The sequence below is a fragment of the Prunus avium genome, chromosome 1, assembly GCF_965620075.1.
Source record: "Prunus avium chromosome 1, drPruAviu1.hap1.1, whole genome shotgun sequence".
NCBI classification, from domain to species: Eukaryota; Viridiplantae; Streptophyta; class Magnoliopsida; order Rosales; family Rosaceae; genus Prunus; species Prunus avium.
Window position 1 is genome coordinate 8,218,231 of NC_142284.1, and position 15,132 is coordinate 8,233,362.

At 37.0% G+C, this 15,132-nt stretch overlaps 3 protein-coding genes across 3 annotated transcripts; all 3 read right to left on the reverse strand.

Annotated features, from left to right (window-relative positions):
* Positions 1-4,887: 4,887 nt before the first annotated feature.
* LOC110760841 (tetraspanin-8) lies at positions 4,888-7,435 on the reverse strand. Its single transcript, XM_021963181.2, has 2 exons — positions 6,808-7,435; positions 4,888-5,334 (listed from the first exon to the last, which is right to left on the reverse strand). Exons 1-2 carry the CDS (start codon positions 7,309-7,311, stop codon positions 5,035-5,037), a joined length of 804 nt encoding a protein of 267 aa, XP_021818873.1. The 5' UTR covers positions 7,312-7,435; the 3' UTR covers positions 4,888-5,034.
* A 2,683-nt stretch (positions 7,436-10,118) lies between these two features.
* Positions 10,119-11,878, reverse strand: LOC110760855 (tetraspanin-8-like). Its single transcript, XM_021963197.2, has 2 exons — positions 11,210-11,878; positions 10,119-10,623 (listed from the first exon to the last, which is right to left on the reverse strand). The coding sequence occupies exons 1-2, from the start codon at positions 11,708-11,710 to the stop codon at positions 10,327-10,329; spliced, it is 798 nt and encodes a 265-aa protein (XP_021818889.1). The 5' UTR covers positions 11,711-11,878; the 3' UTR covers positions 10,119-10,326.
* Positions 11,879-12,667: 789 nt separating this feature from the next.
* On the reverse strand, positions 12,668-14,600 carry LOC110760864 (tetraspanin-8-like). Its single transcript, XM_021963213.2, has 2 exons — positions 14,001-14,600; positions 12,668-13,069 (listed from the first exon to the last, which is right to left on the reverse strand). Exons 1-2 carry the CDS (start codon positions 14,505-14,507, stop codon positions 12,785-12,787), a joined length of 792 nt encoding a protein of 263 aa, XP_021818905.1. The 5' UTR covers positions 14,508-14,600; the 3' UTR covers positions 12,668-12,784.
* Between the last annotated feature and the right edge of the window lie 532 nt (positions 14,601-15,132).

Genomic DNA, 15,132 nt, shown 5'->3' on the forward strand with positions numbered 1-15,132 from the left:
TTTCACATTCTTGGAAGATCCAGAGTCTTTCCATTCCAGTACTAACATTCCCAACAACACAATCAAAAAAATCCAAGAACCCAGAACACTTGCTCGTAGAAATCTTTGTGCTTTCAAGGCAGGTCCAACCTCTTTTTTCAATTTTCGGTTTTCCTCTTCTTCCTTACGTAATCATTTCAATAGTCCACATATCACAGTCTTGGACCTTTCGCATACCTATGGATCATACCATTCAAAGAATGCACAATCTCTTCTTACCCCATAATCGGCGCAGCCCCAAAATCTTCTCCCAGGGTTGTTGTCAGTCCATGACGTCGTCAGACAACATTGATTGCCGCAGTGACAAATAGGTTGGCCCACTTCGCATGTTCGATTTGCAGACATTATCAACCTCGTCAACATCGTCGATCGTCTTTGTCTTCTTCAAATTGGAACCTGGGCAACCACTTCTGTCTACTTGGGGCTTAGGTCTAAGTGGGGGCTTAGATCTGGAACTTGATTTAGGGGTTTTATGTTTTTTTTTTAATTACAGAAGGCCACGTGTTGTTTTGGGCGCGAAACCCAGGGACATGAGATGCAGAAAATGCCCTTAAAAATTCATCCCGCTAGACGCCACGTATGCAGATAACGGATTTCCTGACGGTCTCGCTAATGAAGGGGGCAATTTGTAAGTTTTCCGCGACGTTGTGTGTGTACTTGTAAATATCCCCAAAATCGGGTATGGAATCGTAAATGACCCTATAGATTGGGGAGTTTACTGTAGTTTGTCCATAAAATAATAATAAACTAAAAGAATAAGTTTTGAGTTTTAGCCCCTAACCCTCACCATAGAACCACAAAAAATTTGAGAGGCTATATTTTGTGAATGAGGGGCTAAAATAGCACCTAGCCTCTTGCATTAGACATGCTCTTACAGCCTTCCAATTTGAGTGATTTTTGCAAAAATAATTTATTAATACAGACTTAAAAAATTTCGAATTATTAAAATACAATGTGAGATAAGCCTCATTAAAATACCCCCTCAAATACATTATTTAGTTATTTTAAAAAAACCTTTAATCAAAGCTTTTGAATTAGTTAGGACTGAAAATAACTGAGATTTTCACCTTGAGAAACGAGAAAAAAACATAAGATTTGCTTTGTTTGTTGTGTGGTCTTCTTCACTGTTCTGCTTCTTGTCTTTGGGACTTGTCTTCTCTCTCATTTGGTTAATTGTTTTTCCCCCCCTGGTAATATCTGTTTGGAACTTCACCTACGTGGTTAGATTCTTTGCATGTTCTTTTGTTTTTCTTGCTTGGGCTCGGTAGTTCTTGTTTTCTGAGTCTGCATGCTATTGTTCTTGTTTGTTTTGTTTGGTTCTTTTTAGGCTTGTAATTCATTTCTTTTTAGTCAAGTCGTTTTTTACCGTAAAATGGGCTTAAGTCAGGATTACTACTGTGGAGCTGACTCAAACATTGTTTTCAGTGTGACGTCATGTGGATATGGTAGTAATATTTACTAAGTGACGGGAGTAATTATAGTTAGGAAGATTCACTATTATACCCAATATAGGAGACTAAATTATATAAAAAAAACCTCTATATGAAATAGATTTTAGAAACACACCCAAAGCTCATTTACAACATAACAAAAAACTTTTAACTTCTTTTAAATTACAAAACTATTATTGATTTCTTAAAACAAACTCAACTCCAAAACCTCATAAAAAAGCCCAAAACACTCAATAGGGCATCAAAATAATTTAATAATTAAAATTAAATTCAAAAGGGTCAGCTGTCATTTTTTGGGTTTTTCTTGGGTGTGTTTATAGAAATTAAATGGTGTATGGTTTATATAATTATTAGTGCTAAGAATGAGTATATAACTAAATATCTCTTATAGTTAAGTGTGATATGGAGAGTACGTGGAATAACTCGTACAAGTATAATTGTATAACTGTATAATTGATGGAGGGTTGTACGTACCCTAGTACTGGAGCTACTTTGCATACTGTCACAATGCCATCAGGAGTCCCTATATTATCATGAAGTCAAGGCCAAACGGGGACACACAATCTCTCTAAAAGACATACTTCACCTTGATCAACTTGGTATCAAGTTTCTCAGCAACTTCGTTGTTTTCATTTTTTGATTTCAAGTCGACCATCCTGAGAAATATTTTGATTATTTGCTCTGTCTCCTTCTTGGGTTGGTATAATTTCCAGTTGGCGTTCGATTCTAGCTGTGATTATTTTAAAGTTCCATTGTATATTCGTCCAATTTGAGTTATACTCAATCCGATTATAGTGCTTTTGCTTATATTTCAGTCTAATCGGACTACATTTGCTTCTTTTAATTTGTAATGTATGTTCAGACACTATTTCATGATCAATGAAAACAGTTCTTTTCGTCCGATTTCAACTTTAGAATTGTGTTACTTTGAGTTTATCATCACACAAGTGGATCCTTAATGAACTAGGCATAGAAAATAATTAATATAGAGCACCATGGTTTGAAGAGAAGTTAAGATTTCTTAAGGTGCAAGACTCTCACTTTACATACTGTCTGAATCATACTCTTTCTATTGGGCTTTTTAACACCAACAGTGATACGACTAAGACTAAAAACTTACAGAATCTACTTGAGCCCAACTTGGGGTCCAAATAATTTAAGATAAAAATCCAAGTGCTAAAGTATTTGACCACACTTTTTGGGGTGAACACACGCACACGAATTATCATATGGTCGTATTCAACTACCATACAATAATTTCTCTTAATGACGTAATTTAGGATTTTATTAAATGCAAACGATATTGAAGAAGGGAAAATCAAATCTAAGACCTCAAATACAGAGATAAATACTCTTAAGCATATATAGACCACAAGCCCATTGCAGTTACTTAGGCTTATGTGTGCTAAACTACAAAATGCGTGGAACTTAGGTGGAAAAGTAGAGTCAAATGTGTGCTCAAGTACAAAAACGGTGTTTTGACGGATATACATATTGCATGAAATTCTGAACAAAAGATGAAAGCAAATGAGGCTATAGCAGTAACGACAAGCTTCATATGTAATTGTGCATGATTAGGTTCCCCACTAAAGATGGTAGTTGAACCAAGAAGAATTGTGGTCCTTCGATCAATCTCCAAAGCTATGACCCTTAGCACTCACTCTACCTTTTGTAAATGATTTTATATAGCATATATCTTCTTTTTTTTGGGTCATATATAGCATGTATCTTGAGGAGGATTTAAGTCGTCCTCAAATTTTCTTATCTGCAAAACTAGCCACATATCTACGGTGGACCGCACACTCCAAAATGTCGGGCAATTGCTGATATTACCATCACCAGTTACGTCGACATTGGGAACAATTTTGGTATGCCTTAAACTATGAGGAAAACTTAACAATTTTGGTATGTCTAAACAATATGTATTTATTCTTATACGATGTGATGTATCATGTATATGCCTTTGTTGCGAGTCACCAGATGGTAATACGAGACATGCTTATTTAGAATGGAAGAAGTCATGAATCGAGTAAGTCGGGAGCGAGTATAAAATTAACTATTTTATTTAGGCCCTATTTGGGATTTCTTTTTTTTTTTTTATACCAAAAATCTGCTTCAACAAATCAATCTAATTCATGATTTTTCAAGTATTGAATTACGGATTTTAATATAGAACCCCCATAATTTTTTATTCCTTATATTTTAATAAACGCATGGAAGTTAGGAATTATAATAATTCCAATACCCGTCCATGTGTTGATAAAAAGTAGGAATTGGAGTAATCCTCTTTGAACTTAACCTTCTGAACTAAAAAAGTTAGCTAATTTAGCACTCGAAGTCATTAATAAAACCAATTTAACGATTGCTTTTAAATTTTTTAAATTTATCTAATTTTCTGTTGATAATAAGAGTAAATTTGTAATTTCAAATAAAATAAAATTCTAATACATTAAATCAAAAGATAAAATAATAAGTACAATCATCAATGGAAATCCTTTGTAATAAGAGCAAGCTGAGTCAACAGGGTCTAACCTAATTTAAAATGGCATTGATTTGTAGACTAAAAGTTTAAGATGTGAACCCCTATGGCATCTAAGAGCACTTCTACCGCCTAGCCTTGGCCAGGGCAGGAAGGGGCCCTAGCCCCATTTTCGCGTTCTAGCAGGCTTCAGTAGCCCGGGCAGTTGGTGGGCTCCACAAGCTTGGGCAGGCTCGAAGACAAAAATAGCCTAGGTTTGTTGATGTCAACGATGATGTCAACAATGATTTTTTCTTTTTTAAAAAAATTGAAAAAATACTAAAAATTTTAGAATTTTTTTTAATAAATACTTAGAGGGGTGTATTCAATTATAACTTTTAAATAGCATGGGATGTTGCTTGGGTTTGCTGATCAGGGATGACGTCAACAACGAAAAAATATATATTGGGTCATCTTAATTACAAATGGGTGAAAGTGCTCTAAGTTGTGTGCAAAAGAACCCCCTCTCAGGGCATCTTAATTACAAATTTATCCTTATTATGACATCATCATCTAGGTAACATGTCATACAGCCAGAACACATGTGCCACACGTCTAGGCAAGTGAACAACATGTCATGCAGCCATAACGCACGTGTTATGAGTACAAGTGGGTATACTGCGTAGATGACATATGGCAAGGACACCGAACAATCGGTAAGAGCCTTATCACTCCCCAAACCATCATCAATGGATGCATCAAAGAAAATGGTGGACTGAAAATGACTGTTTCGGATTTTTGTAGCCGTCTCTAGCAAGCCAGCATCAAAAACCAAACACATCTTTTAGCAAAATGCATGCACACACAAATAAAGCCAAAGATGACTTCCCAAAACAATGTCACAGCACAAGCAGGTAAAAAGAAGAAAAGACTAGCAGCTGAAAAACTATAATAACCTAAACCAAACGTGATGAAATACTTTACAAGAAATTAATAAACATAAGAAAGTTAAGAAGACATAGGTTTCACTACGAAGAGCAAGCTGCTAAACTACTCTCTACATTACATGCCAATATCTGATATTGCTTAATGCTTCCAATATTCATTGTCCCTCCTGGTGTTCCTGAATGCGCAGCATCCAACAGAGTACACAACAATGAGGAAGATCAAGAATACAATGTTGACGACGGCCGTCTTCTTCCAGTTACTTTTTATGTTGTCCAGCAGTCCAGCCTTGCATGACTGGCAGTTGAAGCACAGAACCTTTGCATCATTCTCCCATGTGCGGCAGTCGGGGTTGGAAGAGACGATGGTACCATTGCTGCTCCAGTTAATAGGGCTCACATAGGTAAATCCACAATCATCTGATGGCTTGCAGCAACCGGCCTGGAGATCAGTAAACACGTTAGATAAATTGTTCAATCTGAGAAGATGGCAAACGAAATAAAGTGAAAATATGAGACATTGTCTTAAACACAAGGAAATCTAAACTGCAAGCACCGGCAACAGCACAGACAATTAAATTCTATTCTTTTCAAGGTAAGCAAAGCTAAAAAGATACAAAACTGAAACATATTTCGAGAGCAATTTCTCCCAAGGAAATTTGAAACAGTCCTTGTCTAAACGTAGCGTATAAGAACATCATTACAATCACCAAATGGAAACTAGAATACCAAAATGCCCCTCGTTATTATGGGATATTAGAATATTGAAAAGGAAAGGTCCAAATTTCTTAACATGTCAACATGTGGACGGAGAGGGGGGGGGGGGGGGGGGGGGTAGGGGTAGGTAGGCCATCCAGCGCAATTTGTTTCGAAAAGTGATTATTCTTTTCTTTGAGGACCAACACAAAAGCAATTTCAAAAAAAGCAGGATACTCAAAGGTCATGAAGAATAAGAACAGATACCAAGTAATGAAATGATATCATTAGTCCACAGAGTACCAAGTCAATGCATAGCATCACGAATTAAAGCTGGCACTTTAACATACAAAATTATACAAAGAAGGGCTATTCACGTTCCCCAAATGTCTACATTACAAAGAGCAATCCCCTACCACAAAATGGCTATTAAAAAATAGTCTTTACGATGGGAATTGGTTTCTCTAAAGAATCAATCGTGCACAGTGATTAGTACAAACACTTTTAAAAGTATAATAATTTTTTAATTAAATAATAAATCTACTAGTTTAGCCTCTGTAAATACAATAGACTTCATTTCAAAAAGGGGAACTTGAAAAGCATACAAAAGTTGCAGATTCAGTCATCCAAATGGAGGATGGACCAGAAAAGAATACAGCCTTTTTATCCTTTGGTTGAAAACTTGTAAAGATGGCCTTGTAATAAAACTAATTATCTTTAAATTACTACTCTCAATGAGAATAAAGTGCAAAAATAAAAAGCAAAACAAACAACCAGACAACTATCCAAAATTCGAATTGGAAAGTGAAAAAGTCAGAACTCCAACACCAAAAGAATGTAATCCAAACAAGTTGAAACAAAATTTGAACCCAGATCAATTTAATGTAATATCATCAAGCCCAGATCATTTCCTAACAACCCCATAATTCAGATCTCAAAGGAGGCATACGCAGGAGCAAATATTAGCAAAACCCAAATCAAACCAGACAAATTAGCCATAGCCCACATTCAGAATCCACATTCCAACTTAAAATCAAACACATCCAAGACTGAAAACAAAACAGGCATGAAAAGTTAACAAACCCAAATTCAGAGACTAAGAACTAAGCCCAGAAATTGAACCAAAATTCCAGATCTCGACCAAGCACAAACCAAAGCTCAATACATACCCAAAGCCAATTGAAAAAAAATGAACAAAACCCATGAATGTTGTTCATACCTGAAGCGCAGACAAGTTCTCCTTATACAACTCCGAGATGGTATCGTTGAAATACTTGTCCCGAAACGTAGAGCAGACCTTGCTATCAATAAGGCAACTCTTGATCTTATTCCAGTTCTTGGTGCTGTTGACCCTCTTCTGCAGCCAGTGAGAATAGTCCCCAAGCCTGTACTCCTTGTACCCTTTCTCGGAAAGCACTTTGCCGGCGCCTTTGTTGGTGACGGCGAAGGCGAAGATGGTGAAAGCGAATAGGACGACGATGAGGAGGAACATGACGAGGAGGTAGACCCAGAGGAGCCACGAGACTCTGCAGCAGGCGCCGATGAGGCCGGCGAGCGAGACCAGCATGAGGAAAACGCCGAGAATGATGACGGGCTTGTCCAGAAACTTCTCGCACTCGGTGCTGCCTTGCTTGCTCAGCCACACTCCGGCTACGACGATCGGGATTGAGAGGAGGAAGGTGAGGAAGTTGAGAAGCCCGACGAGGTTATTGCTGATCTTCATTGTGAAAGGAGGCTAAAATCACAAAACCCAATTCACAAAAATCGAACTTGAGAGAGATGAAGAAGGGAAAAGGAGAATGAGGAATTGTTGTTGTGGGGATTGAGAAGGAGAAGGGGGACGGTGTGGTGTTTTATATCGTGGGTTTTACGGAAGCGTATCGGAGATTAAACCGTGTGCGCGTGTATATCCAATACGGAGCTCTTTTTCTTTTCTGATTCGGAGTAAATTTTCGTATTTTGTCAAGGTAAATTTCACTCGGACTCACACCGTCAAATCCCACACGAAACTTATCACAGTTAGATACTCTCCCTTCCCAGTGCCCACATCCAACACTTCAAATTAAAATATTTTTATCTAATTATTTTGACCCAATATATTAATCAATACTCTAAATAAAGCCCACTTTTTTTCATTATTTAACTTTGGATTAACTACATACAATCTTCTAAATTTGGAGGTCATTTCTAATTAGTACCTGAACTTGTAAGATCCTACAAATTGGTACATGAACTTACAGAAACTATACAAATGCGACCTTTCGTCACCCAAAACATAAGTTTTTTAATTGTTGATGTGTAAAACAAGTGCCCTTTTCTTTTGTGCTTATGCATAGTCCACATGGACCAAAATAATAATAATAAATTCTTTTTCTTTAAAATAATTTAAATCAAATATATAAAATGATAAAATAACATTAAAAATGAAAAAAAAAGTTAAATTATAATAAAAAAACTTCCATCCCCTCGCTGCATTTTCATCTTCCAAACATCTACGTTTAGAGGTTCCCTTTCCCACTAGAAAAACATGTGTGAAACGGAGATAACATTGTTTTGCCTTCCCCAACCAATCACAAAAATGCCACATGGAATAGTTATCACACGTTTCACACAAGTGTTTCTCCCTTATGTTCTCGACAGACGCTCAAATCAAATTTGTCTATCTCTCGTATGATGAAGCTTGGCCAAACCAACCCCGCCTCCAAGACTAGGGCTTGGAGTTTGGGGGTCATCGAATCTGTGTCGTATAGATGACAATGAGATAGAGGAAAGGGAAGGAGGCGTAGATGAAGTTGACGCTAGAGCGGTTGTAGGGATGGCAACGGGCTGGGTAGGGGCCGGGTATGACAATATCATCTCCATCCCCGCCCCTATCCCCGAACCAATCCCCGTTTAATAGGTTTTGGGGAATCCTCGTCCCCGTCCCCGTCAGAGGACTATCCCCCATACCCGCCCCGAATCCCTGATTTTTTTTTTGCATAAAAAACATTTATAATACATTTTAACATTAAGTTTCATATTAAATTATCATTCAACACATTCAAATTAACTATAAAGTTCAACTCAACTATTCAAAATCACATCAATATGAAAATCTAGAGAAGATTAGGAAGAATTAGGAGAAGGAGGTTAACTTAGGGTTAAACATAAATATTATAATTAAATATTTATTTATTTAAATATAAACATATATATTTTCAGGTCGGGTTTGGGGATGGGGACACCAATTCCATCCCCTCCCCATACCCGTAAGGGATTTTTCAAGTTCGGGGATCCCCGTACCCGATACCTGTTTGGCCCTGAAATCTCCCCCCGTTAGGGTCGGGGACCCACCCTCGAGGGGATTTTTGCCATCCCTAAGCAGTTGCAAGTGATTTGACACATGACGTTGGTGGTATAGTGTGGCTGGGTTTACCGGAGGAGGGGGCTAGGAATTCTCTGTGATGCGGTCTATAGGTTTTACACCAAAAACGAATAGAAGCTTGACACGTGTACAAGTAGTTCGGTTAAATCGGTGGTTTTGAATATTGCACACCGACACCGAACCATATACCCTTTGTTTGGTTCGAGTTCAAATCAATAACCAAACAAAAACCAAACAAACCCGAACTGTCAGTTAGGTTCTGCCAATTTTATCAGGTTTCAACTTATTGTATGGTCTTCATTGCGTAGGGGGGCACAACAAGAAGATCAACTATGTCACTCTAAATTGGGAGAACATAAGGTTTAAAGGGGCTCAAGTACATATTTGGGCTTGAGCTTATTTTCCCTTCAAATGGTTCAACGAAAATTGTGCATCAACAATTATTATGTACTTTATATTGTTAGAGATGTCTTCATTATTATGAACTCCTCTCTTTCAAAGAGAATGATAGATTCTCTAATGACTACCAAAATTACATCACATCATATTTGATAAACTTGCAATAATAGAAAATTATGAAAGAAAACGCTGCTTAATTAGGTTGTTTGTTTTTTCTATTTAGTTTCAGTTTTCGATACGGATTTTCCGTTTCTACTGTTGCGCGGCGGATCTGTATTGCAAGGTTTGAATACATGTGCTTCTAATTGCTAAGTTAGAGATTTTAGTCACTTTTGGGTTTTGCTTGATTCCCTCCAAATCAATTTAACATATGCATGTTGCATTTGGTAATTGAGAAGGTTACCCATATTCAACACATTCTTACTTTGTACTTTTGTTTTATTTATAAAAAAATTTTAAAAAAAACTTTCGCTTATTCTAAAAATAAAAAAATAAAAGTAAAACGCTGCTGACACAAGTGTGCTTCAAGAACAAGAATTAATCTTCACAACTTAATTAATGATGAGTAATTCCTAGGAAATTACATAAATGGTTGGACATTTCAACGCGAGACTGCAAAAGTTCAGCAATGAATAAATGCGCATATTTTTCAATGAATCCGAAAGTTGCTTTGGAAAATTTTTACACGAACAAAAACTTGGTACAAAGCCCTAATTTGGATTTGGTAGGAAGCCCTAATTCGTATTTGACATAAAAATCTAATTACTAAATAAATAAAACAAAAATTAGTGATTAATATAATAGCTATCATTTTAGTTACAGGAGGGAAAACAACAACCAAAAAAATTGTACTAGAGGAAGTTTCCAAGCTTAGGATGGCTTCCAATCCAAAAATAAGTAGTCAACAGGACCAGCGGTTGACCAGCAACTAATAAGAGGAAGATGCAAAAGTTGGTCCAGCTTCAACTCTTTTTATCATTGCCTCCAATAGTCAGGTTTCTTCCTGCTGTCTTTGAAAGCGCAGCATCCAATACTGTAGATAACCGAGAGGAACCCTATCAATGCAAATTTGAAAAAGTGAGCCTTCCTCCATGTAATTAGCAGCTGCTCCAGAATTCCGGCCCTGCAAGAATCGCAGTCGAAGCACTTAACCTTTGGGTTGTTGTCCCATGCTTTACAGTCAGAGTTGGAAGAAGCACTCTTTGTCTTGTTCCACACGGCGGGACTCTGATAGCTAAATTCACACTCAGCTAATGGCTTGCAGCAACCAGACTGCAAAATAATATCAAACACATTTTAATCTATTCACCCCAAGTTAAAAATCCGAATTTGAATTCTGAACTGTGTAACAACATAAACTTTATGGATGAATATTTAGTATCGTATATTATAGTCACGGGCGGAGCAGAATTTTATATTTACATGGAGGGGGCACCAAAACATTAAGTATAAAGCTTGCAAGAGTTCTAGATTGAAATGAGTCGTTCTCTTTCAACAATGTAATCCAGTTTTACTACTATGTTCATATTGGAATGCATTTTTTACTAGTACTATTGATTAGTGATGAGAGCACCATAGGGGTAATTATAGCAAGTGTAGGTTACTCTTTTTTTTTTTTTTTTTTTTTTTGGGTTTTGCAAGCGATAGTCTAAACTAAACTATAGGGGAAGAAGATGATTTCTCACGCGTAAGAACTCTATAGGTCACCAAAAAGAAGGTTTTACTTGACATAATCTCGCCGCCTAATTAATAACTTGTAGGATGATTTAAGACTAGTAGAGACACCAATGACATGCCAACAGTCCAAAAATAAAGAAAGACCTGGAAAAAAAAAATGTAAATATTCCAAAATGTATACCATAACGGGGTTCAACTCCTTCATATTGAACTCCTTGAGTGTAGTGTCATTCTTGGGCATTTCAGAGCAGCCATCGCCAACAACGAGACAATTCTTGACCGTGTCCCAGCTCTTTCCCTGAACCCTATTCTGCAACCAATCCGAGTAGCTGCTAAGCTTGTACTCCTTCAACTCTGTCCCGGGAAGCCTAGTTCCGCCGCCTGATTTCCACGTGACAATCAAGGCTATGCCGTAGACAACGAAAAGGGAGATGATGAGGAGAAGCATACCGAAGAGGTAGATCCATAGGACCCAAGAGACCCGACAGCATGCGCCGATTATGCCCACAATGGACATCACCATGATCAGCACACCTAATATGAGGACGGGCTTCCTGAACAACTCGAAGCACTCCCCAGCGCCACTTACCCTGTTCATCTGTACCCCGACAACGACGATTGGAATCGATATCAGGAAGGTGAGAATGTTGAGAAGACCCAACAGGTTGTTTGGTAGGTTCATTTTGAAAAAACTTTTTTATCCGAGACCCAAACTCCTCAAACGAGAGAGATTAAGCCTCAGATGTATAGATTATTGATCAAAATGTTTAAATGAAGATGAAGACGAAGAGGAAGAAGCAACACCAAAACAATGATTGTAGGATGCGGTTGATTTTATATTGTGGATTCCAGGAAAAGTTCTCGGAGATTATATAGTGCAACCGTACATATTTCCATGGGGGAGAATACATAAATGTCTAAATACACGTTTTAAATTGATGGTGTAAGAATCTTACCTTTCATATATAGTAAACATGATGGAAAGTATTTATCCAAGACTAGAAACCTTTCACGCATACATCGGAAAGGGGTTGGAGGAGAAAAAGAGGGTATTCAAATCCGCCCAAACCGATCAATCCAATTTTGGTAAGTTTCAATCATTTGGCTCTGCCTGGTTTTTTTGTGCTAACTTTTAATGAAAAGTTTCCACCTGATTAAAATAAAATTTAATGGTTAAAGAAACGAACTAATAACAGCTTCATCTATCAAAACCCACTAAGGCCTGAAACTCAAAGGATCCTTCTTATTTCCCTCTATCGCTTTTGTTTCCCTCTCACCCAGAAACCATTTTATTTCCGAAGTCTGAAAATCAATCAAAGCCCTTTGTTTTTCCCTCTATCGCTTTTGTTTCTCCTATGATTATGATTTGTTAAAACTCACAGTGTTGCTCACTATAAAAATATTGCCCAACATACCAAGAAGGTATCGGTTTCTTTTTCTCCATGGTAATTCTATGTTTTCTTTGTAATTTCAAATCCAAAAACACTTCTTTCCTTCTCATTAGTATAGTTTTTATTTATGAGGTCTTGATGTGTTAGTTCTTTTAACCCTTTGGATTGTATTTTGATGAGGTCCAGTCTTTTGTTTAAACTCAAGCAAATCCGAATAGAGAAATATAAATAAATAAAGGATGCGCGTAGGAACTCGGTTCTTTGTTGGGTAGCTCCCAATCCTACATTGAAACAGTATTGATCTACATGATGATCATCTCATGCGTCCAATTAACTTCTCAATGCATGCATGCGTCCATTAATGGTCAGAATTTCTCTCTGGTGTTTTTGAATGCGCAGCATGCAACAGCGTACACAAAACAGAGGAAGCCAAGCATTAGGGTTCTGAAAAGGTGCATCGCCTTCCAAGAAATTATTAGTTGTTCCAGCATTCCAGCCTTGCAAGACTCGCAGTTGAAGCACATAACTTTTCGGTCGTTGTCCCATGCTTTACAGTCAGGGTTGGAAGAAGCACTGTTATTCTTCTTCTTCCACACGGTAGGGTTCTCATAGCTAAATCCACACTCAACTGATGGCTTACAACAACTGGACTGCAAATCAACATAAACACATAATTAAAGATCCTTGTTAAATCCGATCGAGAAGACTGCAAACATTATATAAATTGGAAATTGTAGTCAATATATTTAAACCCATATATATACTATAATAGTAGTGCAAACTTAAGCTAAGTGTCTACCATTAAAGCTTTATATGCGCAGACTAGGGTTACACACTACAAAAAAAAAGTAGCAATAGTTACCATTATTTGGTGACTTTTGTGGGGGTTACTAAAGGTTTTAGTCACTAAAAAAAGTAAAAAGGGTGACTAAAAGTCTTTTTAGTCACCAAAAAAGTCAAAAAAAGGTAACTAAAGCCTTTAGTAACCCCCACAACAGTCACCAAATTTGGTGACATAATGGTAACTGTTGCCATTTTTGTTGTATCGTTAGGCGAATTGGTTAGGGCAGTGAGCCAGCTCCTTTGCACACAAATTCAAATCCCTTCCCTAAAAATAATATAAAAAAACCATTTCGCCCCTGTATTTAATAGAACATACAACATGTTCAACAATGCCATCAAAAGTGGAGTTGAAGGACCACAACATCCATTTTGGAATTGAAGTACCAAAATGCAAATCGAACTATAATTTAGGACTATTTGATCCTAAAACCCCTAATATCTAATATGAAGTTTTTACTAACACTCCAAAAAATTCATCATACATTCTTCTATATAAGTTCAATGAATTAGTGATGAGCCATGAATAGTGCATGATAAGTTTTTAAATATGGTATACATAGTAATTCTCCATTTATAAACTAACTAGGGTTATTTTCATTCAAAGCACTCTAAAACCACCCGAAATAAGTTTCATGTGAAGCGAAGAGTTAGAGCGCTGCCAGCTCAAAAAATTAATTTGTATACCCAAAAAATAATAAAACCATAAGCAATATATTAAACTTGTATATGTATGCTTACCAAAACTGGTGCCAATTCCACTTTGTTGAAATCCCGGAGGGAAGTGCCATTTCCGGGCATCAAATTAGGGCAGTAATCGCCAAGAATGAGACAGTGCTTGATCTTCTTCCAATTCTTTTTGTCTTGAACCCTCATCTGCATCCACTCGGTGTATCGATTAAGCTTAAACTCCTTGTGCCCCGTACCAATAATCTCCGTTCCACCACCTGGTTTCCAAGTGATAAAGAAGGCGAAGATCCATACGGAGAAGTAGGCGAACAAGACGAGGAACATGATGGCGAGGTACGTCCATAGGATCGAAGGGACCCGGCAACACCCCCCGATTATGCCGAAGATTGACATCACCATGACGAAAACGCCGACTACAAGGAAGGGCTTCCTAAAAAGGTCGAGGCACTCTCCTCCGCTGTGTGTCTTGTTCGCAATTATCCCGAAATAGACAATTGGAATCGATACGAAGAAGATGAGGATGTTGAGAAGACCCAACAGGTTGTTGCTTATCTTCATCCTGAGAATTACTTTCAATCTTATCAGAGACCCACGCTCACCAAGCCTGCAGAGAGATTGAGCCTCCGACAGATCGAGCCAATTGAATGAACAAAGAAGTTGAAGCAAAACAACAAAAGATTTATTGTCGGATGTGGTTAATTTATATTGTGGATTTCACGAAAGGTTCTCGGAGATTATACCGTGTGTGTACGTACGGAATTGCATGGGGATTTTTTTTTTTTTTTTTTTTTTTTCAGCCTGTCGTGGCTAAAACTATTCTACACAAAAAAAAAAAATTAATATATACACGATTTATTATATTTATAAGTTTCTATATAGTAAACAAACATGGTATTGTTGGCATTGTTTAAGCTATGGTTATTTTTATCGATTGAAGATAATGTGTTGCTTCATTTGTTAGTTTTTTTTCTTTAAAGCTATTGTTGGCATTGTTTAAGTTTTTGGGTGTCCCATAATTATTTATTTTATTATTCGTAATTACTAAATATTTTTAATTGTAGACAACGTTATAATATATTCATTAATTTTTTTAATTATGGATATTGTTTATTCTTAGAGAAAAATAAATGTGTTTTAAAGAAACATTACCAAAGTGAATATACCATTTTTTTAATTTAAGATA

What these genes read in the sequence shown, in the direction of transcription:
- LOC110760864 (XM_021963213.2), bottom strand. Translation starts at nt 14,507, where the DNA reads ATGAAGATAAGCAACAACCTGTTGGGTCTTCTCAACATCCTCATCTTC. An exon ending in TGGAATTGGCACCAGTTTTG is followed by an intron (nt 13,070 to 14,000) that starts GTAAGCATACAT and finishes GTTGATTTGCAG; the next exon opens with TCCAGTTGTTGTAAGCCATC.
- LOC110760841 (XM_021963181.2), bottom strand. Translation starts at nt 7,311, where the DNA reads ATGAAGATCAGCAATAACCTCGTCGGGCTTCTCAACTTCCTCACCTTC. An exon ending in AGAACTTGTCTGCGCTTCAG is followed by an intron (nt 5,335 to 6,807) that starts GTATGAACAACA and finishes ACTGATCTCCAG; the next exon opens with GCCGGTTGCTGCAAGCCATC.
- LOC110760855 (XM_021963197.2), bottom strand. Translation starts at nt 11,710, where the DNA reads ATGAACCTACCAAACAACCTGTTGGGTCTTCTCAACATTCTCACCTTC. An exon ending in AGGAGTTGAACCCCGTTATG is followed by an intron (nt 10,624 to 11,209) that starts GTATACATTTTG and finishes ATTATTTTGCAG; the next exon opens with TCTGGTTGCTGCAAGCCATT.